General features: G+C 35.5%; 1 protein-coding gene across 1 annotated transcript in view; it reads right to left on the bottom strand.

Annotated features, from left to right (window-relative positions):
- Positions 1-1,633: 1,633 nt before the first annotated feature.
- LOC145996335 (uncharacterized) overlaps positions 1,634-26,691 on the bottom strand; it is a 94,738-nt gene continuing 69,680 nt past the window's right edge. The window contains exons 8-12 of the mRNA XM_083132766.1: positions 21,757-21,839; positions 10,656-11,626; positions 8,608-8,826; positions 3,179-3,430; positions 1,634-2,083 (exon numbers count right to left, since the gene is read on the bottom strand). Of these exons, the coding sequence (XP_082988892.1) occupies positions 1,914-2,083; positions 3,179-3,430; positions 8,608-8,826; positions 10,656-11,626; positions 21,757-21,839 (1,695 nt within the window). The 3' untranslated portion in view covers positions 1,634-1,913. The remainder of the gene's footprint in view (positions 2,084-3,178; positions 3,431-8,607; positions 8,827-10,655; positions 11,627-21,756; positions 21,840-26,691) is intronic.

The following is a 26,691-nucleotide window of genomic DNA, read 5'->3' as shown; positions in this document are numbered from 1 at the left end:
ATTCAATGAAGAGAACAAGAGGAAGAGACCCAACTTCACGTATTTACCCTTTGGAGAAGGGCCGCGGACGTGTATTGGTGAGTAGATTAGTTGAAAACATCTTTATTTGAAATTGCTTCTTCTCTGCGGAATCTTCAGAAACCTGACAACTTTGAACATTCAGTTACTGCAGACCCGACGCAATCTGGCAGACATGAAATGTTTACATAAAATCAATCATAAATGGAAAATTAAGATTCGAAATTCTACTTCCAGTATTCAATTTCAGATTGCCCTCTCGATCTACCCGAAACGCTCAACTGTTCCACAACTCTATCACTAGTCTTTCTCTTATACAGTACTATTGGTTTCACGGGCTGCCCCAGTTCTATAACAAACTACCCCCATACATTGGCATTTTCTTTCCAGAAAGTACTTTCCGATTGTCACTTACTTACTAGATCTTTTGTTTGTTTTTTGTTTATGTCTTGTCATGTTTATATTTACCTTTCTTGTTTTTACCTAAAGCATCTTGACTTGTTTTCGTTAATCTATTACAGTTTCAGCAGTGTAAAAGGGTCATTACAGTGCTCTATCTGAATTAAAAGTACTTAATTCTTGAACCGGATTGGTCTTCTTAAAGAAGGCTGAACTGGTAACAGCATGAATAACTATGCAATACATTCTGATATATTCAGATAGCTGCAAGTTATAAAATTCGGCTAGCAACAGTGAAAAAAATTATAATAGCATGTTTATTATTATGATTTAATGATACATGTGATAAATAAAACACACAAACATTAAAAAACACATACTATACTCGTTATTTTAAAGAAGGGGATGGAGATTTCCATAAGCGAACTCGAAATATTAAAAATAATAATTAGCAGTGAATTTGAAAATTTGAAGGCGAAAATTTTCAGCCACCATAGCAACCGGATGCTCTGTATTTTCCTACCCCTGTGTGTATATACATATAATTTATTTCATTTAGTATTCCATGGAAGTTAGAAGTAATTGCGTTAAATAAAATATAATTATGTCTAAGTATTTTCAGATATTATTTTTATGTATGACCTCGTGTCCTGTAAACAGTTAGACCAAGAGATAATTGTTAAGTATTATTTATTAATAATAATACTGTCTACTTTCGAATAGATTCAAGCGGGTTCTTTAAATATCATTGTCTTAGTGTTAGTGGTCGAGTGTGTTAACTGTTGATTTTCAATCTCGCCACCAAAGGAGCCAGAATTCGAATCCTGACCTAAGCATGGTTGTTCTCTGTGTTTTATACATTTCATCTAATCATCCCTCATCGTCGCTATTGCATAAAACGACGAAAAATAACAAACACGCCTACACTGAGAGTAAAAGCTTGTTTGGAATAACCAAAAACAACAGTTTCTCGTAACCAAATATTCATTTAAAACGGCAACAAACAATGATTGTCCAGCGAAACCAAATCCCTTTAGCAATCGTGATGCTCTGCACAGGTATTTCTTCACTGCTGAGATGCAGGTTTGAAATCAGAGACACAAATGTTCTGAGTTTCTGAGAGAGAGAAAGACATAAATATGCAAAATACCTACTTTCTGCATGCTATTCTTCTAAAAAAACAAAGAACAATATTGGAAGCATTGATACAATAATTGTTAATCAAAAGGAAAATTATACAAACTTTTCCTTTAATTATAAATATCTCTATCTACACAATGATTATATTATATTGTAAAACATGGAATTTCTTTATCAAAAAGATTATATACCAAATCGATCCTTCATGAGTATGTGATAGGATTATCTTTACTAATGAGAAAATGAAATGTAAATGGATCTTCAACTTTGTGTAGAAATGAACACAATACTTGTTTATACTATTTTTTTGAATCTGTAGGAACACACAAGTATTTACACAAATCATGTCAAAATGTTTACTTTCTTCTCTCTGATAGTTGTAGCCATATTCCACTTTTGGATTGCACTATGAAGTTCCCAGGATCAATGACCAATGGTATTTCTGTTTTACTGCAGGTTTTGACGTCATATTGAGACAGCACTGTCGTTAGTCCAATTTTTGTTTGAAGCAAACCGAATCTGTTTCCTGGAAAGGAAGCAAAATGTTACTAATTTTATGTTCCATAAGATAATCGTAAATTTTGTGCATGTCTTAAATCTTATAAATTTAACTGTTCTGCTTATTGTTAAAAAATACATTGACTGATGTGAATTATGAAATACACATTCTCTAATAAGAATAATTTCGATAAGTGTTAGGAGCATATTGAAGCCTAGATAGCTGTTAATCTAATGCTTTTCTGTACAATTTTCAAGACATCTTTCTTTAATTAGGGGTTTAAGAGTAAGAGAAAGGTGAACTCATTTGTAAGGCAATATTTGTCACCAACAATCCCTTTACGCGTGTTCCGCTTGCTGTTGCAAACAATATTGCACCTGCACCGGAATTGTTCTGTAGATTTCAAATAAGTTCACTGGTGTTTATGCCAAATTACATGAATACATAAATACAATATAAACGAAACGAAAGTAACAGAAGGCAGTAGCGGCGATTGGGGGGGGGGGCAGTTGATCTCCCACTTTTCGCCACGTTTGCACCCGCACTATGCTAAACCTTATATACAAAGGTAAATATACGGTCTCCCCCGGTTTTGGAACCCAATCGTCGCCACTGACAGAAGACATACCGTCGTATACCCTCGATTACAGACGGTTCAAGAAAGAAAAGGCAGTCGTCGGAAAGGTACAGTGATGTGTCTTAACTCACACAGGCCAGACCCGAAAGGTGAGCTTGTAAAATGAATCAACTTGAAGCCGGACATTTCAAAGCCGGGGTACACTATCATGGCGGCGATCATACCTTCATATTTCTACTTGTAACAACTATTTTGAAGATTGTGAGTCTTTGCACCGCACACGATTGCAATTTTTACGTTTTCTAAGATGGCTGTAACTCTACATGCTCTAATGCGCAGCTCCGCCATATTTCTATCCCCATGGCAATGCGCCAGCCAAGATGCGCGGCATCGTTACGAGTCTGTAATTAGCGTTACGAGTCTGTAATTAGATTAGATGTTTGTGAATCACTAAGCCAGTTTTAAACAAGGTTGCCAGGTGTAAGAGTATATACAGCTTTGAAGATGGTATCCTACAATACCACCAACATTAAGACCATACTTGCCTATGCACTGTCTAGGACCCTGTCCAAAGGGCATGTGTGTGTAATCAGCTTTACTCCACTTGTGTTCTTCGCTGAATCTGTCAGGATTAAACTTCTCAGGTTTCGGGAAATATTGTGGATCTCTCTGTATGCCGTATATGGGTACGTGTACGTTTATTCCCTTCTCAATTACCAAGTCGGAGTTTGGTACTTTGTACTCCTTTGTGCATTTTCTGCTGAGGATTCCAAGGGGTGGGTATTTTCTCAAGGTTTCTGAAAAAGATAGGTTTTGTTTGCATAAAATCACATTACTGGTTGCTAATTTTGTCCCGTTACTTTATTATGGGTGTGTGTTTTCAATCATTTATGTACTACGTGGTAGGGACATTTCCTAATGCCAGTGGCATCAGCACTAGAGTTGACGAGTAGTATCTTTGTGGGTGAACCATGACCAAACCAGCCTGCGCAGTAGCTAGGGGAATACTTCAGTCACTGCGCATCATTCTTCTTACTCTGCAAGATCTGTCGACCACACAATGTCGATTTGGTAACAGAGTCACACGAGGTCACCCTTAAAAATACACCTCGTCAACTCTAGGAAGCAATGGTGGACACTAACGTCTTAGAAATAACAGTTATCTCTTTCTCTAAAGGCAAAATCTAATTAGCTACTTTATGAAAGCAGTAACGGAATTAATAGTTACTTTAAAAGTCATTTTCTTTGTATTCCCTAACATTAACAAAGTTTTCAGAATAACACAAATTAAATTGTTATCTTCATGTATGCATTCGTTACAATAAAATTATTTCGTTCACGTAATAGTTTCCAAGAATAAGGATTAACTTTAAATCTTATCATGTCTATTTACATTTTTAAACATGAAGGTTTGTAATAATTAAACGAATATTAATGTTAATTTCAGATGATAACATCAGTACAGAAAAGAACAGGCTGATTACAGTTGATACTTTTAAAGCAAAGTGACGTAAAACCAACTGTAACTCATTTTCTTTTTAACAGTGAACTTTCTAGATACTAGTCTTGATACCATGCAATACGCCACTGTCTAGCTGTATGTCTTGTATGCATGAAAACTTATAACGCTAGCCAGAGTCGTCTCGTGAACGCATGCGTCAATTGTGGGAAAAGGGACAGCTTGCTCTGCGACGACATTCATGAACATTTCTACATTCTAATTTCTTCATATAGGAGAAGTATTTATTTTGCACGAGAGCGCTCAACTAAGCTTATGGGTCATTCCATGTCAAATCATCCAGAATTTTGAGAAAATGTCACCCACCATCCCCGATTTTGATGAAATTCGGTATGCTTATAGAACTTTTGATGCTGATCACAAAAATGACAACTTTTTTAAAATTGGTCAAAGGGTTCAGAAGTTACGCGCTTTTTAAGATCTCCGTGTACGCCACATGCGGCTCCACTTTGAATGTCACGCATTAGGTTATAAACGATCGTATCTTCCCTCGGGTTTGCCGTAGAAACTTCAAGTTTGTTCTATTTTGTTCAGAATAGTGTAAGCTTTCATTTAAATAACGTTTCAGATGAATGCATCAATAAACATGTATTTTTATATATAGTTTTATGTATTTTTTTAGAAAAAAAAATGACTAACTTCAAGAGCGAATTTCATGCAATGCCCCCCCTTCAATTTCCCCCCAATTTTATATGTAGGCAGCTCAGAGTGTGTACTAATGCCTGATGAAAAAATTGGGATGGGCGGTTCAGAGACAGGGTGATTAAAAAATCATTTGCATAAAATGACATTAAAAGTAAATCATCTTAAAAATTAGCACAAAACCTGAAGTACAATATGTTTCAAGCTACAATATTCAAAAGTTATGTTCACTATGTGTGAATGTAAGCATAGGCGTAACCTGGCGGGGGCAAAGGAAGCTCTTGCCCTCTCCCAAATTTATAGATTAATTTAAAATTTGCAAGTAATAATTACAGTGGAACTCATATTGAAGTTCCTCGATTTTACATTTTCCTTCATTTTGCATTCAATCTTGGTGGTCCCAACATAGTAAATTGTTTAGAAATGTTCTAAGATTTTACATTTTCCCGCATATTAATTTTTTCAGCTTGGTCTCCTGGATAAGGTAAAATCGAGGTTCCACTGTATCTAAGTTAGTTTCAACAGTATTCATTTTTTTAAAAAAATTATAGATTATATAATTATATATATATAATCATTATGAACATTCTCAAGTTTAGCAAATTTATCTTCGAGAACATTCTTTTTGTGCATTTTATCTCAATATGGAAGTTCTTTTTTGGCTACTCTTCATGGGGATACGTAATATGACGTAAGAATTAATACTACACATTTGTACTGATTGAAGTTTTTTTTCAAATTGAGCTTTTTTGCCACATACCACAGAAAATATCCTTGTGACGGGATGGTTGGAACAGAAAAAAAAATACTTGTATAGACTTCTATAGTATAAAGCAACAAGTACGGAAATTATGTACCAATTCCGTAGAAACAGTATTCAAGGCATAAATTTCTTAGTAATCATCTAGGGTGAAATGACAACCCACAGTTCAATGTATCAGCGATTGCAAAGTACTACAACAGTACCAGGAAGTATGCACTATTTTGAACTTACAGATTCCGTAAGTTACTTTTTACAAGTAACTGGGTTTCTTTTACAGTTACTGTAACAGTAACGTACTGTTAATGATCATTGATTTGTGTAAAAGTTACACAAAATCAATGATCATGAAGACTTCCGTGTTTTACTTATGTTTCTAGTACATAATATGTATTCATATATTTACATTATTACTGCTCATAAATGATGGAAAACACAGTCAGCTTTGCTTGAACGATTATAATTAAAAAATCATTTGTATGCTGACCATGGTGCTTTGAATATGGTGTCATTGATTCCACTTGCACCTATTTCTTTCTCCTCCATTTCAAGTTCAACAAGATCCAAAGATCCACTCCCTCGACAATGATTTTTTTCCTAGCTGCACAACATTCCAAACGAACACAGCAGTCTACCAAAAACAATGGAGTTTTCACATGCAATTAGAAATGAATTACAGTAAAGCGTTGATGTTCTAAATTTAGCATGCAACAAAGCATAGCTTCCTTGCCAGCAATTCCAAGAAAATCCTTTCATGTACCATCCGGAGAAGGTACATATTTTATTTTTATAGTCTTGAACAGAATTGTCCAATTTAGCTATTTCCCTACTGCAAAAAGTAACTCTGTTACCGTTGTTAACGTTACAGGTACTTACTTTTAAAAGTAGCTAGTTACAGTTAGAATTCCTAAATAAAAAGTAACTGTACTTGTAACTTTGTAACTATTTACTTCGAAACACTAGTTGTTTAACAGTCAGAGCAAAATAGTATGTGCTGATGTAATATGTTTTGTATAACTGTATGGTTTGACTTTTGTGAAGAAGTGGCTTTCCGAATTCCAACTGTAAACAGTTATGTAGTAGCATGTGTGTGCGTGACTCAAACTTGTTTGTAGGATTGCTTCAAAAGTCCACGTGAAAATGGAGATGCAGCTATTAAATTCTCGCATCCACTTGATCCATCAACTTCCTACTACTGGCCACAAAATATTCTGTGTCCAGTGGACATTAACAATACAAATGTATGGACATATGTACTTATTGATAAGTCAAATACTTTAGTGTGTTTGGAATGGTCAAAATATCCATGTAAAATGTGAACGGCACAATTTATAGTAGGCTACATGAAATTTTGGCAATGCATAGAGTACAATTTTTAGGTACTATCTTAATGGGTGTCACTTGGAAACTATCTTCGGGTTGAGATAATCACAAAGTTTTCCATCGCATAAAAATAGTGTCCAGGATTATTTGATAAATACATTTGAAAAACCACAATTATTGCTCTTTATTCGTTTGTTCCTCAAGTGCCAGGAGGATCAGAAAATATATTTAACTTGTAAATTTTAATTAATATATAAATTCGGTAGTGGCAAGTGTTTCCCTTTGCCACCGCCAGGTTACGCCTATGCTTACATTCACACATATGGAACATAACTTTTGAATATTGTAGCTTGAAACATATTGTACTTCAGGTTTTGTGCTAATTTTTAAGATGATTTACTTTTAATGTCATTTTATGCAAATGATTTTTTAATCACCCTGTCTCTGAACCGCCCATCCCAATTTTTTCATCAGGCATTAGTACACACTCTGAGCTGCCTACATATAAAATTGGGGGGAAATTGAAGGGGGGGCATTGCATGAAATTCGCTCTTGAAGTTAGTCATTTATTTTTCTAAAAAAATACATAAAACTATATATAAAAATACATGTTTATTGATGCATTCATCTGAAACGTTATTTAAATGAAAGCTTACACTATTCTGAACAAAATAGAACAAACTTGAAGTTTCTACGGCAAACCCGAGGGAAGATACGATCGTTTATAACCTAATGCGTGACATTCAAAGTGGAGCCGCATGTGGCGTACACGGAGATCTTAAAAAGCGCGTAACTTCTGAACCCTTTGACCAATTTTAAAAAAGTTGTCATTTTTGTGATCAGCATCAAAAGTTCTATAAGCATACCGAATTTCATCAAAATCGGGGATGGTGGGTGACATGGCCTGGATGAATTGACGTGGAATGACCCTTATATTACATTCCTTGGATCTGAAGTGAAAGAAAGTAATAATTATTTGCCCACAATTGATGCATGCGTCACTTCAGATCCAAGAAATGTAATATAAGCTTAGTTCAGCGCTCTCGTGTAAAATAAATACTTCTATATGAAGGCATTAGAATGTAGAAACGCTCATGAATGTCGTCGCAGAGCAAGCTGTCCTTTTTCCCACAATTGGCGCATGCGTTCACGAGTCGTCTCTAGAACCAAAACATTATCCTAGTAAATTCTTCACATACATACCTGAAAATAAATAACAATCCATTACTGGACTATCAGAAACAAGTTTCATGAGACTGTTTAGTAATTTGTTGGGAACGAGTAGGAAATTGTTTGTGTTTAAAAATCTGCTTAAATACGTGACTAACATATGAGTGATTACTAGTATCAAACATGTTGCTACCCGTTTGTATAGTGTTACGAAATAATTTAGTAAAAAATTTCAAATTTAATAATGGCTACCACATTTTCTTTTGTTTACTGATAGTGTTACAAGATTAACCAGGTGTGTTTGTTCAATTCATCCTTTATCTGAATCTTCCTAAAACAATTATGTCGATAACGAGAGAATTTTAACAATCCTCTTGCAATAATCAAATGTTTTGTTTATAAGCAAACTGATACTAATCTTATCTAACACCTGTGCTATTTCTAAAGTCTTATAGTTTTTCGTAATTCCAAAATTCCGGATTTCAACAATAGTTTAGTGATGCTACCATCTATCGTGTTTACCTTTAATTAAAATTAGACTCCCACTGCTGAATACATACCTTTTATGACTTTATCGAGGTAAACCATTTCGTGGATACCTTCATATGTCATTCCGCCATGTTTCTGAAGATTCGAGTCCATCTCTTCCTGTAGTTTGGTCTTTACTTCCGGGTTCAAGGACAGTTCGTACAGGGCAAACGTCATTGTGTTTGCGGAAGTTTCAAACCCGCCAATGAAAAACAGGAACGCCTGCGCAGTAAGGTCATCATGTGAAAATTCTGCAAAATTCAAAATATAAAGAATGTTCGTTTTGATAAGGAGCTTTACTTTCAATGGACTTCGGCTAAAGTTAGGTACATATATGGAAACATATTTCAGCTATTTTGTGGACCACAACACATTTCTAAATAGTTTTCCATTACAGTGATATTAAAATTGGCTTTTGTAATATGAAAATTGCTAATTGCTTCAAAACATTGTTGATGAGATTAAGTGCTAATAGCTAAATACTATTGTACTATTATCTCCTTACTAGATACAATTCGGAACAATCAAACTATAATTAATATCAATCTATTAGGCAACGCCTATGATTATTGTACACTAGAGCCCATATGAATCATATTCACTATTTCAAACATCTCAATACAACAGACACTATATGGAAGGCTTATGGCTTGAATGGATGTTTCTTTGTGAGTGTTCTTTATCCAATCATCACCACCGGCACGATTAACTCGAGGCTGAAGAAGTGTGACGTACAGTCACAGGCAATAAAACAATACCTATCTCTATGGCGGTAATACGATTTGCCATTGAAAATTTGCTATTAAAATACACTTATTACTGTAGAATTAGGCGACACACATAATACCTAGCAGGGAAGCGAACAGTTGAGGATCTAGGTGTCTCGTTTTTATTGTCTGTGACTGTACATTAAGAAAAATCTAATAAATGAGACATTGCGTCTATGTGCTGACACATTATACATGAATATGCATAACACTTGTTACAAACAGTAATTGTTTTTGTTTCTTTTTTGTGTTTTGTGTATAACTCTGTAGGCTGGGTTTTTTTCCATGGTTCTGTGTAGTTTAAAAGTGCCAATAAGATTTGAACTTTCAGCCTTCCCCCATTTGACGAGGGAGGAAGTATAAATATGGCCTCTTACAGAGGGCAGGACAGTGTGTGTGAAACGGATAGCAGAAGGGAGAGTGATCTTCGGTCTTTAGCTACCTCCCATGAGAAAGAGCATTCCGAGGCGGTTCCGATGCTTAGCTTCCACTTGGCAGTTCTGCCGTGGGGCTCAAGTTAGAGAAATGAAATAATGTAAATTAGAGAATTATTGGAAGAATCCGAGCCTTGTTTTGTTGAATTGTAAATAAATGTATAAAGCCCATTTCTGCGAGTTTTCAGCAATCACCCTGCAACATTAATTCTGTAAGTTCTTGCCTGTGATTGATTCTTTGGTTCCGAGCTCTCTGGTGAGGAACGGGATTGGAGCATAACCAATCAGAAGCGATCTCTAGGTCACGAGTGCAGTTGTAATGGCGGCCGCGTGAGATGTAAACAATGTATCACTTCACATTTTTAAAAGCCGTTAACTATTAAACCGAGAGGAATAACGTTTCGTGTAAAACGTTATTAGGTACAAAACAATGGCGCTGCTTAAATACATACTTTACAATGTTTACTATCCACGTATGGAAGAATATTTTAGTTGTTTCAATTGTAAACACTGTACACCCAGCATACATCGGGTAACTCAACATGCCTTTCATGCTGTATATGTTATACATTGTAATCGCAAAAGTTAGCCGAAAAGTTACATGAAATGCTTCCGTGTAAAAGTACTATCTGTTATAAGATTTCTGAAAGCATTTACATAGCATTTATCTAAGCAAAAGTGTTAATGGAAATGCTTTCGTCTAAAGCCGCCTTAATAGAGTTCTCGTTGGGATGACTTTTCAGTAATGAAGAAGATATAGGTCTACATTTTCACCATGCAATTCTTACTGTAGAAACAATGCACATACACACACACTGTCTCTGCCTGTATCAACTACTTCAAATATATATTTATCAAATGGCATAATCCAATTCTTACCTTGCTTTGGACCATCGTTCAACACATGTTTCACTGGGCTCAGGTCATCATCCTCCACATACCCCTTGTTCTTCAACTGAATCAGCAAATCTATCAGGTCATTTCTGGACACTTTATTCTTCTGGCGATGTTCCATGGAGTTCCTTACAAGATTCCTGAAAAACTGGGTGTTCTCTTCAGATACAAATCTTGCCCTGAAGTACTTGTTGAATCCAGGAAAGAAAAAGATTATAAACTGCTCAAAGGCCTTGTAGAAGCTTGGATTGTCCGTCAACTCTTTACCGACCTTTCTGAATTCAGCGTTTGGATCTTGAAGGCAGTTGCACCTCACGCCGAAAGCACAGGAGGAAATGACGTCAGTTGCGAATCTTGCCATGGTCTCTTTCACGTCAACAACTTCCTGCTTCTTTGCCAGAGGAACCAAATAGTTCTTCAGTTCCTTAGCACACTCCATCATGAGAGGAAACATCTTTTTCATCTTACCGGACGTGAACATAGGTGTCAGCTTCGTCCTCATGTTCTTCCACTTCTCGCCTGTCATGATTATCAAGTTCTTAGCGTTCAGAGGGTCAACGTCCTCGTGGACGGTGAAATTGTGGTCTTGAAAATGGTTGAAGTCTTTGACGAGGACATGCTTTATCAGGTCAATATCCCTGACCAGAAGACTCGGTCTCCACAACTCGTAGAACCCTATGTACTTCTCACCCTTTGCCTCATTGTAGAAATCTTGAAATAGTTCGGACGTCTGCTTCTTTTGGAAGAAGTTATCAGAAAGATTCCCCAACAAGAAAGTTGGCTTAAGTTGCTTCACTCCTCTTTTCTCCCAGTACTTGTAATTGTTGACCAGGTACAGGTACAAGACTCCCAGAATTCCAAAGAATATTGACAAAGCATCTAGAAGCCAGCTTCCTGTAATGATGGCCATCGTTCTACTTCCGGTTATCCTACAGAGAATAAAATAGAATAGGGGTCTTTAAGCAGACTTCATGAGCTGTTCTTGCAACCAACCTTTGTCAAAGTTACAATGAAATAATAAAAACAAAGAAGGAAAATGAACATAATAATACAATAAAGATAATACAAAGATTATACAATGGAGAGTCGAATGAAAACCTTAATTTGTTTTTGTTTGTTATCTAGTAGATTTCTGTATGTTGGGTTGCAAAAGTTTGCTGCACATTAGTACAGACCTACATGTACAACTTTAAGTTAGTTTCTGTATTCCTTAAGAAGAATAAAGTCATTGGGATCCACGTGCAGTCACTTGAGTCACTGCGAAGGCCTTTCCACTCATCTGCCTGCGAACTGAGGTCATTTTCGAACTTTCTCCTCTATTAGTAAACTTCCTGTGGTAAGCATGCACAGAGATGAAGCATCTGCTTCTAGTCTTCTTGATCTTAGTAAAATTGGCTCGACACATGCAATGAAATTTTTCAGCCGATAAATCATGCATCTTTATTCTCAATCAAAATTTCTGCTCATGGCAGCACTGTACAAAACTGTCTATGTCTTTTGGTGAATGCATTTCCCCCACATATAATAAAATTTCTCTGGTCCATCTTCTGTTTTTACAGATTTTTACTTTCTTGAAAGCAGACATTTCGGCTGTAATAACTAATAACGAGTATGCACGTATGTTATGATGTTCTTCTGAACACTCCCAAATGTTAACTTCATTTCCACGTACTTCACCTCAGCAACTGCAATCTTGGAGACCAACGAGGCTCTGGCGTCTGAACCTACCAGCACAATCCTTTGTAGTGTTGTTTGATTTGAGATTTTCATTTTAAGTACACTTTATGCACAGATAGGAAAACCCGGAGTGGACCTACAGTTTAAAGTGGGATTCGAACCACAGGGTATCGAACCAGGGTAACCTTGATCACAAGGCGACGACGTTACACTAAGCCATCGGGGAGGCTACCTTTGTATGGTTGTATGTATGGTCTCCTGTGTATTGCTCATACGAATATATGTGCTGAACGCTCCAGTACCGCCTCGGTTTTTACCTTGAAGTAAGATTTTGGACACACGCACGGTGATTTTTTATACGTTGCAAGGGGTTTGGCCTCATATAATATGACGGGTGAAAATAGCCTAAGTGCTGACGCATACAAAATTTTACTTTCAATCAATCAATAACATTCTTCCATGACCATCGGTAACAATTAAACAAAATTAATGGCTAGTTAATACTACAACAAAAGAAACAACTATTATTATTATTAATAATAATACTAATAACAATACTAATATAAATTATTATGATTATTATTAAATGCGATTGTATGTATATAACAATAATATACTACTTAATAGTCAATACTAGTTACAATACGTGTAAATGGAACTAAGGATACATGCTGCTGGAAGAATCCGATACACACACTACATAATTCATTTTTATATGAATTCTAAATTGAAAACCAAGAAATACAATATGTCAAATTAAAGATATGCCTTTACGCTACAATGTTTGTTTGGAACATTTTCTTCTCAGATGCCTAGATTATTAATAAATTAATGATAAATATAAAATTATTAGTAAAAAATACGATTTTTCTTTACTAATCCGTGATTAACTACTTAACGGTTGCTCCTATCGAAAAACTAAAGATAACATTAAACATAGAACATATATCAAGCTTTCATTTAATGAAAAGTTCGTTGAGATTGGGCCATTGGTTTCAGAGATATAGTCATTTATTCAAATGTCAACATCCGTCATCCTGGATTGGCCACCATTTCTATTAGCTACCAATTTGAGGTGGCAATCATGGTTTTTTGGCATCTATTCATAACCATGTAACTGTGGTATAAAGGAAAATTAGTACCTCCAAATTATACCGAATTCTTGATTTTGGCCACTTGGCCCATAGGCTATAGGTGACGTCACTTCCATCAAGACTGTACTTCAAGTCTGCACTTGGTACCTTTCGGACACAGCTTTTATAATGAATTAAACCTCCGCTGGGCACGTGGGGTCTTTAGAGGGTAACGACTAAATATATATATATATATATATATATATATATATATATATATATATATATATATATATATATATATATATATATATATATATATATATATATATATACCAGTGTCACGAACGGTTGAAATAACTTACTTTGATTTATTTTCTATAGCATCGGCCTATTATAACCGAAAAACAATATTTTTTCGTTAATTTGTCCTAAATATAATGCTACTTCGTACGGGCACTTGGGTTCTTTGAGGACCCCAATGAATATTTCGATATATTGTTTCTTCTACCGCTCGATATTATTATTATTATTATTATTATTATTATTATTATTATTATACTCCTTGTTTACCTTTATCTACAGTAGCTCACAAAACTCACACAGATAAGGGATCTGATAAGTTTCTGGGTCAATCAGTGCAGTCGATAGAAAACAACCAGGTTTTAAATGCATCTGGTTCCAAAAACACTCATCAAGCTTCGACCTTGCAAAATGTAAACAAACAGGTGAACGACGTGAAGAAATCAGTGCAAGGTCAGAATCCATCTACTAGGTTAGCAGTGCAACGCAAAGTTTTTCCTCGGAGAGCTCTATTTGTGACTCGACTTCATCCTGAAGTTTCAAATTCTGACCTTCAGCAATATATTGCTGAAACTTCTTCCGTAAAGAAAATGGTATGTACAAGGCTGAAAACTAAATATGATTCTTACTCTTCTTTTCATGTATCTGTTTCCCAGGATGACTATGATGTACTATTCGATGAAAATATCTGTCCTATAGGGGTATTAGTAACACGGTTTTATGGCGAATTGAAAAATGACAATATAGTTGCCAACAAAAACAAAAGTGTATCTGATACAAATAGTAACAGTAAGTCTGGAGAAAACTCAACTTCAAAAAACTAAGTTTGTCTTTCCTTAGTAATAATATGATTAAATGTTTTTATCAGAATGTTAGAGGAATTAACACCAAATTTGAAACATTAGTAAGCAATATAAATATTGAAAATTATGACATAATTTTTTTTACAGAAAGTTGGTGTAAACAAGATAGAGATTATTTTATAGATTTAGATCCAATGTACAGGGTGATAAGAAAAGATAAAAATCTGGATTTAAACAAACAGAAATCTGGTGGTGGTGGTTGTCTTTTATTTATTAAAAACAAGGTTCAGTTTATGATCTTGGAATCACCTTTTACAGAATTGGATGTTATTTGCGTAAAATTACTGTCTAATAATTCTGATCCAACCATAATAGGATTGCATTACTTGCCACCTGATTTAAACTGTGACTTGTTTGCAAACTACTTTGATTGGGTAGTTCAAGAGATATTAATGAAACACAATAAAATAATTTTAGTTGGAGATTTTAATGCTGGTGGAATTGACTGGGCTACTGGAAATTTGTATTGCTCTAATTGCTCTATGTTAAAAGAAAGGCTGAAAAAATTGTTGAAATCGCAACACTTTCAAATCTAATTCAGCACAATGTATCGTATGACCCTTCACTGCCTTTTAATGTTTTAGATCTTCTACTTACTAACATTTCCACTTGTAACATTAGTTTTAATGAACATCCTTTATCTAAAATTGATAAGTTTCATCAACCGTTTTCATTTTATTTTGAATTGGATAGGTCTAAAAAAGACAATATAGATACAAGGGAAAATAATATTTATAGATGTCTTAATTTCTCCAGAGGTGATTATGTGAATGTTTATAATGAATTGTTGCATTTACCATATATGGTTGAAATATCTAATGATGTACAACAATCTGTTATGGAACTGACTAGAAATGTGTATGCAATATTTAAAAAGAATATTCCTTCAAAAGTTAAAAGAACAAACAATCAACTGCCTTGGATGACAAGGAAACTAAAGAGAATGATCAATAAAAAGAGAAGGTATCATGATAAATTTGAACTTACAAATAATTGTGTATATTACAGTACTTATTCCCAATTAAGGAAGAGATGTTAAAAAGGAATATTCTAATGTAAAGGAGCATTACTCCTCCTCCTTAGAAAACAATGTTAATGGTGACAAGAATGCTTTTTGGTTTCACTTTAATAGAAAGAAGAGAGAAAATATTATCACTGAAATTATTTATGATAATGATGTACTGTTCAATGAATATGATATTGCTAATGCTTTTAGTGAGCTTTTTCACAAATCTTTCTCAAAAATAAGTCATGTAAATTTTAAAAATATTAATCTTCATTCATACACCAACTTAATTGATGTACCTGTTATCTTGGAAAAGGATGTAAGTGATACAATTAACAAACTAAAAGGCAGGTCTTCAATAGGTCCTGATGGCATACCTAATTTTATTTTGAAAGCAAACAAAGATGTTTTTGTACCATTGTTAACTAAAATTTACAACATGTCACATACTTCTGGAATATTTCCAGATATCTGGAAAAATGTGTTTATTGTACCTGTAACTAAAAACAAAGATGGAAAAGCCAATGATATTAATAATTATAGACCAATTACTATATTAAATTCCATGGCAAAGGTTTTTGAACACATAATTGCTGACTATTTGTCTTTTTCTTTTAAACAATATATTGATGGAAATCAGCATGGATTTTTTAGAAAAAGGTCTACTATCACAAATTTATTGGTTTTAATAGACTCTCTTAAATCTAACATTAGGAAGCAATCCCAGACCGATATTTTATTTATTGACTTGGCTAAAGCCTTTGATAGTGTCAGCCATCAGCTATTAATTTACAAACTCGACCAAATGGGATTATCACCACGATTTCTGAAATGGTTTTCCAACTTTTTAGTAAATAGAAGTTTCTCTGTTAAGATTGGTGAAACAAATTCTTCTAAAAAAGAAATACTTTGTGGAGTACCTCAAGGGTCGCCACTCGGCCCAATTCTGTTCGCTGTTTTTATCAATGATGTTACATTATGTTTTAAATCTAGCACATGTTTACTATATGCAGATGATATAAAAATTTTTAAGAGTATTTTAACAAATAATGATGTCGCTCAACTTCAGGCTGATCTCGATAGAATGATATATTGGTGCAAGATTAATGAAATGGAAATTAACTTGAAAAAGTGTAAAGTTTTAAGATGTACTAAGAAAGTTCATTATATAGTCTCCAACTATTTTATTTATGAAAATAAAATCCAAGTGTGCGACAGTCATACAGACTTAGGAATAGTAATAGACTCCTCTCTCATATTTGATGTGCACATTTCAGAAATTTGCAAAAGAGCAAAGAGAATGCTTGGTTATATATTTTTCTCGTGGAAAGTTTTTAAAAAGGAAGATACCTTAATATTCCTGTATAAAACGATAGTTCGTCCTATTCTTGAATATGCAAATGAATTATGGTTTTTGACTGCAACCAGTCACCTTCAAAAAGTTGAATTAGTTCAAAAACTTTTTATCAGGTTATTATGCACAAAGTTTAAAAAAAATTACTATGACCAACATTACTCTGAATGGTTATTACAGTTGAATATGTTTTCCTTAGAAGAAAGAAGAAAAATGAAAAGGATAAATTTTGTAGAGAAGATATTAAATTTCCAAGTTGACAGTGAATACTTTTTGAATAATATAGCTTATAAAATTCCCAGATATTCACATAGGTATATCTCAATTCTCACATGCCTAAACAAGGCAAGAGGTTTAGTAGCTGATCTTGTTGAAACCTACAATTTGAATTTATGTTGATGTATAAAATTGTAGGATCCACTGTTTTATTTTATAATTATGTATTCATTTTTTTTAATTTTGTATAACATAGTGGTTGTTTAATCGTTATCATCACTTCAATAAATATGATCATTATTATTATTAGAACAATACACAGTTAATTGCAGATATTATATAACAATAAACAATTATTACTATCAGAGATATAATAGATCTCATTGAAAACTGTAACTTGAAGTGTCAATATGCTAACTTGTTATGTTATGTTATTCTACAGCTTATGTATTTTATTCGTGTAACTTTGTACTTTTGTATTTGACTTAGTGCTGTATTAGGTTTCATACTGTGCTCAACACTTAAAATAAACGATTATTATTATTATTATGCACAAAGTTTAAAAAATATTACTATGACCAACATTACTCTGAATGGTTAACACAGTTGAATATGTTTTCCTTAGAAGAAAGAAGAAAAATGAAAAGGATAAATTTTGTAGAGAATATATTAACTTTCCAAGTTGACAGTGAATACTTTTTGAATAATATAGCTTATAAAATTCCCAGATATTCCCATAGGTATATCTCAATTCTCACATGCCTAAACAAGGCCAGAGGTTTAGTAGCTGATCTTGTTGAAACCTACAATTTGAATTTATGTTGATGTATAAGATTGTAGGATCCACTGTTTTATTTTATAATTATGTATTCAATTTTTTAATTTTGTATAACCAATTTTGACATAGTGATATACCTGGTTGTTTAATCGTTATCATCACTTAAATAAATATGATGATTATTATTATTATTATTATTAGAACAATATACAGTTAATTGCACAATATTATATAACAATAAACAATTATTAGTATCAGAGATATAATAGATCTCGTTGAAAACTCTAACTTGAAGTGTAAATATGCTAACTTGTTATGTTATGTTATTCTACAGCTTACGTATTTTATTCGTGTAACTTTGTACTTTTGTATTTGACTTAGTGCTGTATTAGGTTTCATACTGTGCTCAACACTTAACAATAAACGATTATTATTATTATTATAGTATCATTTGCTGTTTTTCAGAATTATGATCCTCGGTTGGTCTGGCTGCCAAGTATTACGAAACAAGTCCCGTTTCCCGGATATCTATTGTTCTTCCAAAATTGAAATGTAAACAATACATACGGTAATTTGGTATCAACTTTTGTATCGTTCGCCGATTCTCAGAATTGTCTTGTTGGTTGGCCTCGCTGTACAGTGTTATCACAGAGACTGCCGTTTTCCGTAGATCCAAGTGTAAGAAGTATCATAGGAAGAGGTATTGTTTCTATAAAGTTTATTCTGCATGACATATCTTACTATAACAAAACAAAATTAAGGTGGAAACACTTATTTGAATTACAGTAATGATTGGAATGTAATATATTATCCATCAATTTCAATTTCCTTAAAACATAAAGCTGGAGTCTTAAAATACTATGGCGGTTACAAAAAATAATCGATCAGACAATTCGATTATAGATGGCGGGGAAAGAACTTCCGGTTTGGGCAATTTTCGATTGTAAACAAGTGTTATACAGATCGTCACCGAGCTTATTTTCTTATAAAAGATCGTTTACCAAATGGATGACTTCAAATTTTTGAGTGATATAGAGAATCAAAGGTACCTAGAAAAGATTGGCAATTTCCCGGATCCCTTGGATGAAGATTTACCGAAAAATAGTAGTATTTTCCAAGACAATGTTGATCTTCTACCAACAGTTTCGTGTTAAGACTTCTGCAGGTTGCATAATCATTGAAATACTTCAATTTTACAACAGTAAAATGTATAATTTTCTTCATTGTGAAGTCAAACAGAGTCCCTTTCATTTTATCATATGGCTTAGAGAGAGCGTCGTCAGGAATTTTTGTAAGGGGTAAAGGCCAGTCATAAAAGTAGAATAGTAGAAATAATAATAATAATCACAACTGTTATAAATGTTATACAATAAATAATTACTAAACTAATCAAATTTTATTCTAAATTTTTTGTAATTATTTATGTATTAATGCTATTGGAGTGCATATCCAGCAGAACAGTTACAATACTAAAATGCAGTTATTGTATTTTATTATTAACTTTTGCAAGTGTCGTTCAAGAAAAGACTTTAGAAGTTAGTAAAAATTTTACTAATAAAGTTTACATTTATTACATTAAATTATAAAATTATATTTTTTGGAGTTCTGGATGATTATAAACAGCTTCAATTTTTAAATATAGTCAACACATGTGCGTTAGACGATTATGGTTTTCGAAACACGTAAAACATTTTCATTTGAATTAATCTGGTGATGTAGTGTCGACTATAGAGCCTATTCCCTCGTGTTTAGTCCAGTCTTTTCGCTTTACTGCCTGAATTCACTGATTTGTCCGTATCGGATCTGTCTGAAAACTATGTATAGATAGATACCCGAGAAAAAATATTTGTTCTTAACCGCGTGTTGTAACCAAAAACCACACAATGATTGTCGCCTTTTCTTAAGACACTGCCTTGACACCTTTGAACTCCATGTTATTCTATTGAAAACCGGAAGTAAAGTTCCCGCCAGCGCCAAGGAAGCACAGAAATGTAAACATCCGGTGAATAGCCACCATAATGAAGCTGCAATATCTACACTGAGCGTGAGCATGTGTAGGCATTCTATTTATTTTAGTTACATCACCGGCCACCAGGCGGTAGTCATTTGTGTACCTCAAGTGGCAGAGGAGAGCAATTTTGCTTTTGTGCAATGTAAGAAGTGTCAAATAACCACCCAGATCTCGCAATTTAACACATTAGATTTCTACGTCTGGGAAACTGAAGAACAATGTGTACGTGACAAATCCATGGGCACTGGATGACATGAAACATCGATTGACACCACCTGTACTTCTCTTCCTGTGGAAACCATATCTGCTGCTTGCTGATTTGTCGATCTGTTCTGTAGCATTGCAGACAAAGCATTGCAGCCAATGAACATCTATAACTTTAACGTGACATGCAGATAAGTTCATACTCGTACTTGATGTTACTAGTATTCCCAATATTATAAGCGTTCAAAGAGTGTAAACATTTTTTTGGGACACTCTGTATTTATTCTTTTCTCTTCAAATGTTATCGACTTTTCTTTTTGACAAAAACACTGCTATTTGGGAGTGTTGATCTCAATAGTAAAGGCTCTAAACCTGGAATCACCTGTAATAAGGGTGTAATCAGAGGCACAACCACGAATTTTTATCTGGGGGAGGGGGGGGGGGCAAGTACCAGGATAAACGTACTAAAAATAATAATAATAACATTATTATTATTATTAGTAGTACTACTATTAGTAGTAGTAGTATCAAATACGTTATTATCCTCATAAATTACGCAAAAAGGGGGTAGAAGCATTTGTTTGGAACAAACTATTTGAAATTATTTTTCAACACGTTCAATTTCACATTAACTAATAATGGAAAACGAGCATACAAACTATATTTTTAAATGGAAGAAAATGAATGATAAATGCATTCCGAACCGAATGTAACTCTTTTTGTACATATAACATATAAGAACTTTCATTTACAACATATGTTTTACGCATATGTAACACGGAGCGACATAAAATAAGAACACTAAACTGTATACGTATTCTAAGTTAATTCAATACATTATACAACATATATTATTTAAATAGTAGTAGGTCCCGGGTTCGATACCCGGTGGAGGCACATAGTGATTCGGATCCCACTTTATACTGTAGGTCCAGTCCCGATTAGCCTTACTGTGCATAAAGTGGACTTAAAACACCAAAATCAAATTTTAAATAGTACATTACAGAAAACAATCAAAATGCGAGCGAAGGGAGCATGAAAATTTTTAGATCCAATTTTTGCAACTGTAAACAATATTTATTTAATAGGGCGCAAATAATTTGACGGGGCACCATGGCACTCTCTCTCTCTCACAACGTCTTTCATTTAGATCCCTCGGCATTCATGGCTGACTCCCGCTGCCCCGTAGCTACTACGGCTCTGAGCTTGACAAGAGTGAGAAAAGCAGAGACTGTGAGCGAAGCGAGCAAGAAAATTTTACGAAATATTTGAAATCGATGGGGGCAATTGCTTCTCTGTGCTTCCCTGCAGGTTCCCTTGATCGTCAACGTTTGCACCCCCCCTAGAATGGTCTTCCATCGAAGGTTGGGGAGGGGGACAATGACCCCCAGCCCCCTGTGATTGCGCCACTGGTAATACTTTGTGAAACAGGATGCTGTATAGATTTCTTGTACACTGTAAGTGTGTCAACACTTTTCTCATTTGCGTTTTTACAAAACATATTTGATAGCCGAACGAATGAAATATTTAAAAAAAAAAAATTAAAGGAGATATTAACATGAATTGCACTTGCTACAAGGACAAAATTAAACATCACTTACCCTGACAACGTCGTCTTACTCCACCAGGATTGAAGCCAGAATGATTTGAAGTTTACATGCGCAGAGTTCCATAACATCCACGCCTGCAAGGCAGTGGGGTGACCTTGAAATTAAACTGTCTTCGAAGATCAGGAAAAAGACAACACAAATCACAAACCACAATGGCAAAACTTCATGCTTAGTATCACAAAGCTAAAGAAAAAAAAACTTACGTAATGGTGTGGGATCTCAAGGCTGTTCAGCCTCTCCCAAATATTTCTTTTAAGTGAAGATGCACCGTTGACATTGTAGCCATTGTTGATATCAGGGACTAGGCATACAGGGCGACAACAGGGGTTATGAAATGCTACAATAGTTCAATATAGAGGGTGCTCCATAAGTACGGAAGCACCAGTCTAAAACATTTACCAAAGGTGAAACAGGAATAAAACAGACTCAATCATGATACAGGGACGAATAAGGTATGTGACCAAAATGGCAGCCATCTTGAAATCCACCAACTTGGATTCAACTTCAGTAATTTAAATGGGAAGGTGGGCATGCGATATATGAAAATGGGCTGCAGGGTGTTGCAAAATACCTGTTACAACGCTTGGGAGATGATTCGATAAGTAAAAACAAGGAAAAAAAGGCGAAATCGGCACCGTTTGCGAGTGGCAGGCGTGCGAAAATCGCCTCACACTATGTTTAAAGCACAATAACTCAAGAAGGAAGAAATATATGAATGTCGGATTAAAAGAATGCAAAGAAAGTCGTGCCTGACGAATACAATGGTGCAGCAATTGAGGCCCAGTGTAAATTGCGCAAGGGGACTCTCAAAGAAAGTGCAGAATCCCCTGATGGAAATAACTGGAAATTTACTACTATTTTCTACATAATGTTGAGATCGGAATGTAGGCAGTAAAAATAACGACGTATGTCCACATGTCCCACTACTGCTGGGACACCGTCCCACACCCGAGAAATAGGAAAATAACTGCAAATGTCCTGTTGTACACGATTCACATTGCGGTACGAAGAAGAAAAGAAACCAATTTTTCGCATGTCCCACTACTGCTACTGCTGGGACACCACCACAAATGGAAAAAGATACGGGAAAACCATAAAAAAAAGTTTTCAATCCCTTAATGTTGACACACTACTTTGCAGTATACGAAAAACAAAAGTTAAACAATTGCCACATGTCGTCAGGCTGTGCATACTAAAAGAGAGCTCCCCAAAGAAAGTGGGTAATCCTCGAAGGAATGAAGACGGAGAATGGAGAGAAAACGCACACAATGGCATGTAACATATCCAGCCACAGCACATCTTGAAGGGATTCCACTGAGAAGCGCACAACTGAGAACTGAGAATGCGGAACACATTGCTATGGTGAGTTTGTCGCGTACGAGTAATGACAAGTGGAGCGTCCTATGAGGCCAGGAGGCCGGGCCTACCCACGCCATTACTCTTTTAAAGGTGTATTTACGTATTTCGTCAAATAATATATATAATGCAATGGAAAAGTTTGGAATTTTTATTTATGATAATTACAAAAAAATTCTGTCCAGTATACGAACTTTCCACGGAGTGAGGCACATTTGCTGGTGCCTCTTCTCTTCACATTCCGTCGTACGGTTGTATATGCGGGAAGCCTAAACTTACGAGTTCTGTACGTATGCTTATAACGTGCTCGTGAGGTCGGTCTCGCGGTGTTACCCACTAGGACGAACAGAATATCAGCAACACTGCATTTCCGCCAGGGTTGGAAATTTGCGATGTACCAGTATTTTTTATAAACATTAGCCTGTGTTCGTGCAGAGAGATTTCTATTTCATTGTACATCCTCCATATTGTGTACGAAACTTAGGTTTTCCTTCCTTTCATCGACAAGTGTAAGTGAAATTGAAAATTACGGAGTACTGTAGTTCTGACTTCGTTTTCTGGTCAGACTGCTGATGGTCTTGTCGCTTCACCCAACACCGTAGCGTAAACAGAAAGTCTGAAGAACTTATATTTGTAAAGTAAGTCTTCATACCAAATTATGTAAATTAGAATGCTAGCTACGCCTTATATTTACAAAGTAGTTTTACTTTCACTGGAAATAGAATAATTTATTTTTATCGTGAACGGGGATTCCCTCCTTTGTTCCCTGTCTGTGAAAACTTGCCTCCTGCTCAGGACGCTACAAGGGAGCGTGGCTCGGAGCGCGAGGTTCGTGGCGGTAAAGCTTTGTTTGTGATTCGTGTCGTGTGCAGCGATCAGATTTATGCAAGAAAGTGCAGGACTGAAATACAAGAAGAATCAAGTTCTTAATTGAGTAAAGATGTAATCATCGGTAAGGTAGGACTCACTTTTGGTCTTTCATGTTTCCTTTTTATAACAATCATTTCTAAAATGTTTTCAACTACATTTTCCTTTGCAAGTAGCAGTGGCAAGTGACAGCAAAAGTTGTTGAAAAGTTATTTAATGCGTTAACACTGTCGTCCAATAGATATTTATGCAGCCGACACAAACGAAGAGGTAGGCAGTTTCGTTTACCCTGAAGGGATAAGAGAAGTGGGCGGGGAATTAGAGTACAATGCATGGGAAGATTTTTTTTTTGGGTTTAGGACAAAGAGTGTTATGGGGTTATTGCGCGGGCCATGTCTGTTTCAGGTCTGGCGGAATAGGCCAGTGTTGTCACATTGGATTGGCAGAAAAGAGCTAAATTGCGTATATAAATTGGGATTCTATTCTCTCAAGCAACTACATTTATTATAACCTGTTTATATGTTACATAGTAACCTGTCGTGTTGCCGGGTCCCAAACAAGGATCCTATGTTCTATTATCACGTAAAGGTGTCTACTAACACAAGGGGTAGAACAAACTACTATGCGAAGTATACACACTGAATGAGAGAGGTCACCTTTAATTATGTTATTTCTTGAAAGCGGCGTGGTGGTCATCCTAACACGTTACATTGTGGTCATGTCAATGTTTCCTGATCATCTTTAATTCATTCTCCATACATTTTCACCGTCACGATTAGCATAGAGCAGAACAAATGAGACGAAAAGAATCAAAATGTAAATTATGTTTACTTGCACATACAGGTGTCAGAAATTCATTTATCTAGAAAGCCATACGAGACAGTGGCGAAGCGTAGAGTTCCTAGCAGGGTATTCACAAAAGTGCGATAATTTCCATTAGTTGCTTAAATCCGTAAAAAGAAAGTGTGGGGGCTATGTCATGGAGAGTGGTTCAATGTCTCTCCAGGCCACTTCTTTACTTGCCACTGGCGTGACGTTTTCAAAAGTGTTGTTTTACACTTTAACTTTTAACTACAACCATGTCTTTAGTTAGACAACAGATAACAATGGTGTTTTCCTCGGTGCAAGGAAGTCTTGCTAAAAAAAACTAAGTTGGGAGCAGTAGAACGTACCAAACTGACAGTCGCTGAAAGTGCGGAATTCTGTCGTCTGCTCACGGCTCAAACGTCAGCTGACCCGAAAATTATGGGGTTCTTCTAGCCCTTTTCACCTCAATTGCAAAATAAAAAAATAAATTTAGAAAAAAAAGTGATGAAGAATTGCCAACAGAGCTCGAGCACTGTTCGTTGGATTTTCACGATGTCTCATGATTGGTAGTTCTTTCTGGAGGTGTGTGCATAAATCAGGGGTTGAAAAAATACAAACAAATAAAAAACCCGAAATGAACAAAAATCTAGATCGATGACATCTTGTGGGCGGGAGGAGAACGTCTAAGACATAATTATTGTACTGATGGCCGGTAACAACACTTTTGAAAACGTCACGCCAGTGGCAAGTAAAGAAGTGGCCTGGAGAGACATTGAACCACTCTCCATGACATAGCCCCCACACTTTCTTTTTACGGATTTAAGCAACTAATGGAAATTATCGCACTTTTGTGCCTACCCTGCTAGGAACTCTACGCTTCGCCACTGCTAATGACTGGTGCCAGGACGGTCTCGTATCGCGTCCAACACGTCCTCTTCCAATTAATTGCACCGTGCGCGGGATGGGGGTCTTCCACAATCCCACCTGCGGGGTAATAGAGATCCAGTTTCACGGACTCGAGCGAGCATCAAGTCTTTGAAAGAGTGCATGTGCTGGTAACCGCCTATTGAGAAAACGTTCGTGATACGAACGCCGTGCTTCACGGCTGTTTCGATTTGAATATCCATAAACGAGATGCATATCAGCAAGCTCGTGGGTAGTCCGCCATTGTCCAGTTCGAGAACTGACAAGCACTTTCGCTCCGAGTGACGGACCACAACTACCGTGATTTGCACCCGCGTAATGTCACACAGGTGTCCACGCAGATGTCGCAAACCCAGAAGGAACACTGGAATACGTACTCTACGTACAATATTCCTTGGCGCAGTTCAACCACACACACACGCCAGACTAAACTCCACGCTGCGAGACGAAGAACAAGACAGGAAAAACAACGGTCGACTACACTCTCTACGTACACCAACACTAATACGTAACAGGTGACCTACACTCCCAGCGCCTATAGTGGGGCTTTATTTTTCATAATTTGACAATTCACAGAAATTAAAATAAATTTCTTATTGAGTAAAATGGGAGTTTTTCGTCTCCACAACCCGTGACACAAAATTGTTGATTCCTAGCTATAAATGTGGGAAAATATTTTAAGGGTAAGGTAGTTCAATCAGCAATGTTAAGTTTAATATTTCATTGCACAGAAACTGTAAGAAAAATGTTGCTTAACTATCAGTAGAATAGTTACTTTACTGTAAAAAATGTAGTCCGCTTGTCCCACCATTGAAAATGGAATGCGCCATATATGTGTGTGGAAAATGTAATGTGTATCTCTAACATTACTTATCGTATAAGTACTTGCCTGATACATTACTGCAAGAAATACGTTTCAGTTGCGTGGCAGTTAAAGTGTTTTCTAGCCTTAGTAGTTCTTGAGAGACCGAT

The sequence above is a fragment of the Lepisma saccharinum genome, chromosome 12, assembly GCF_977018435.1.
Source record: "Lepisma saccharinum chromosome 12, izLepSacc3.1, whole genome shotgun sequence".
Lineage (NCBI taxonomy): Eukaryota > Metazoa > Arthropoda > Insecta > Zygentoma > Lepismatidae > Lepisma > Lepisma saccharinum.
The sequence above is the reverse complement of the archived record's forward strand: the minus strand, read 5'-3'. Positions and strand labels throughout refer to the sequence as shown.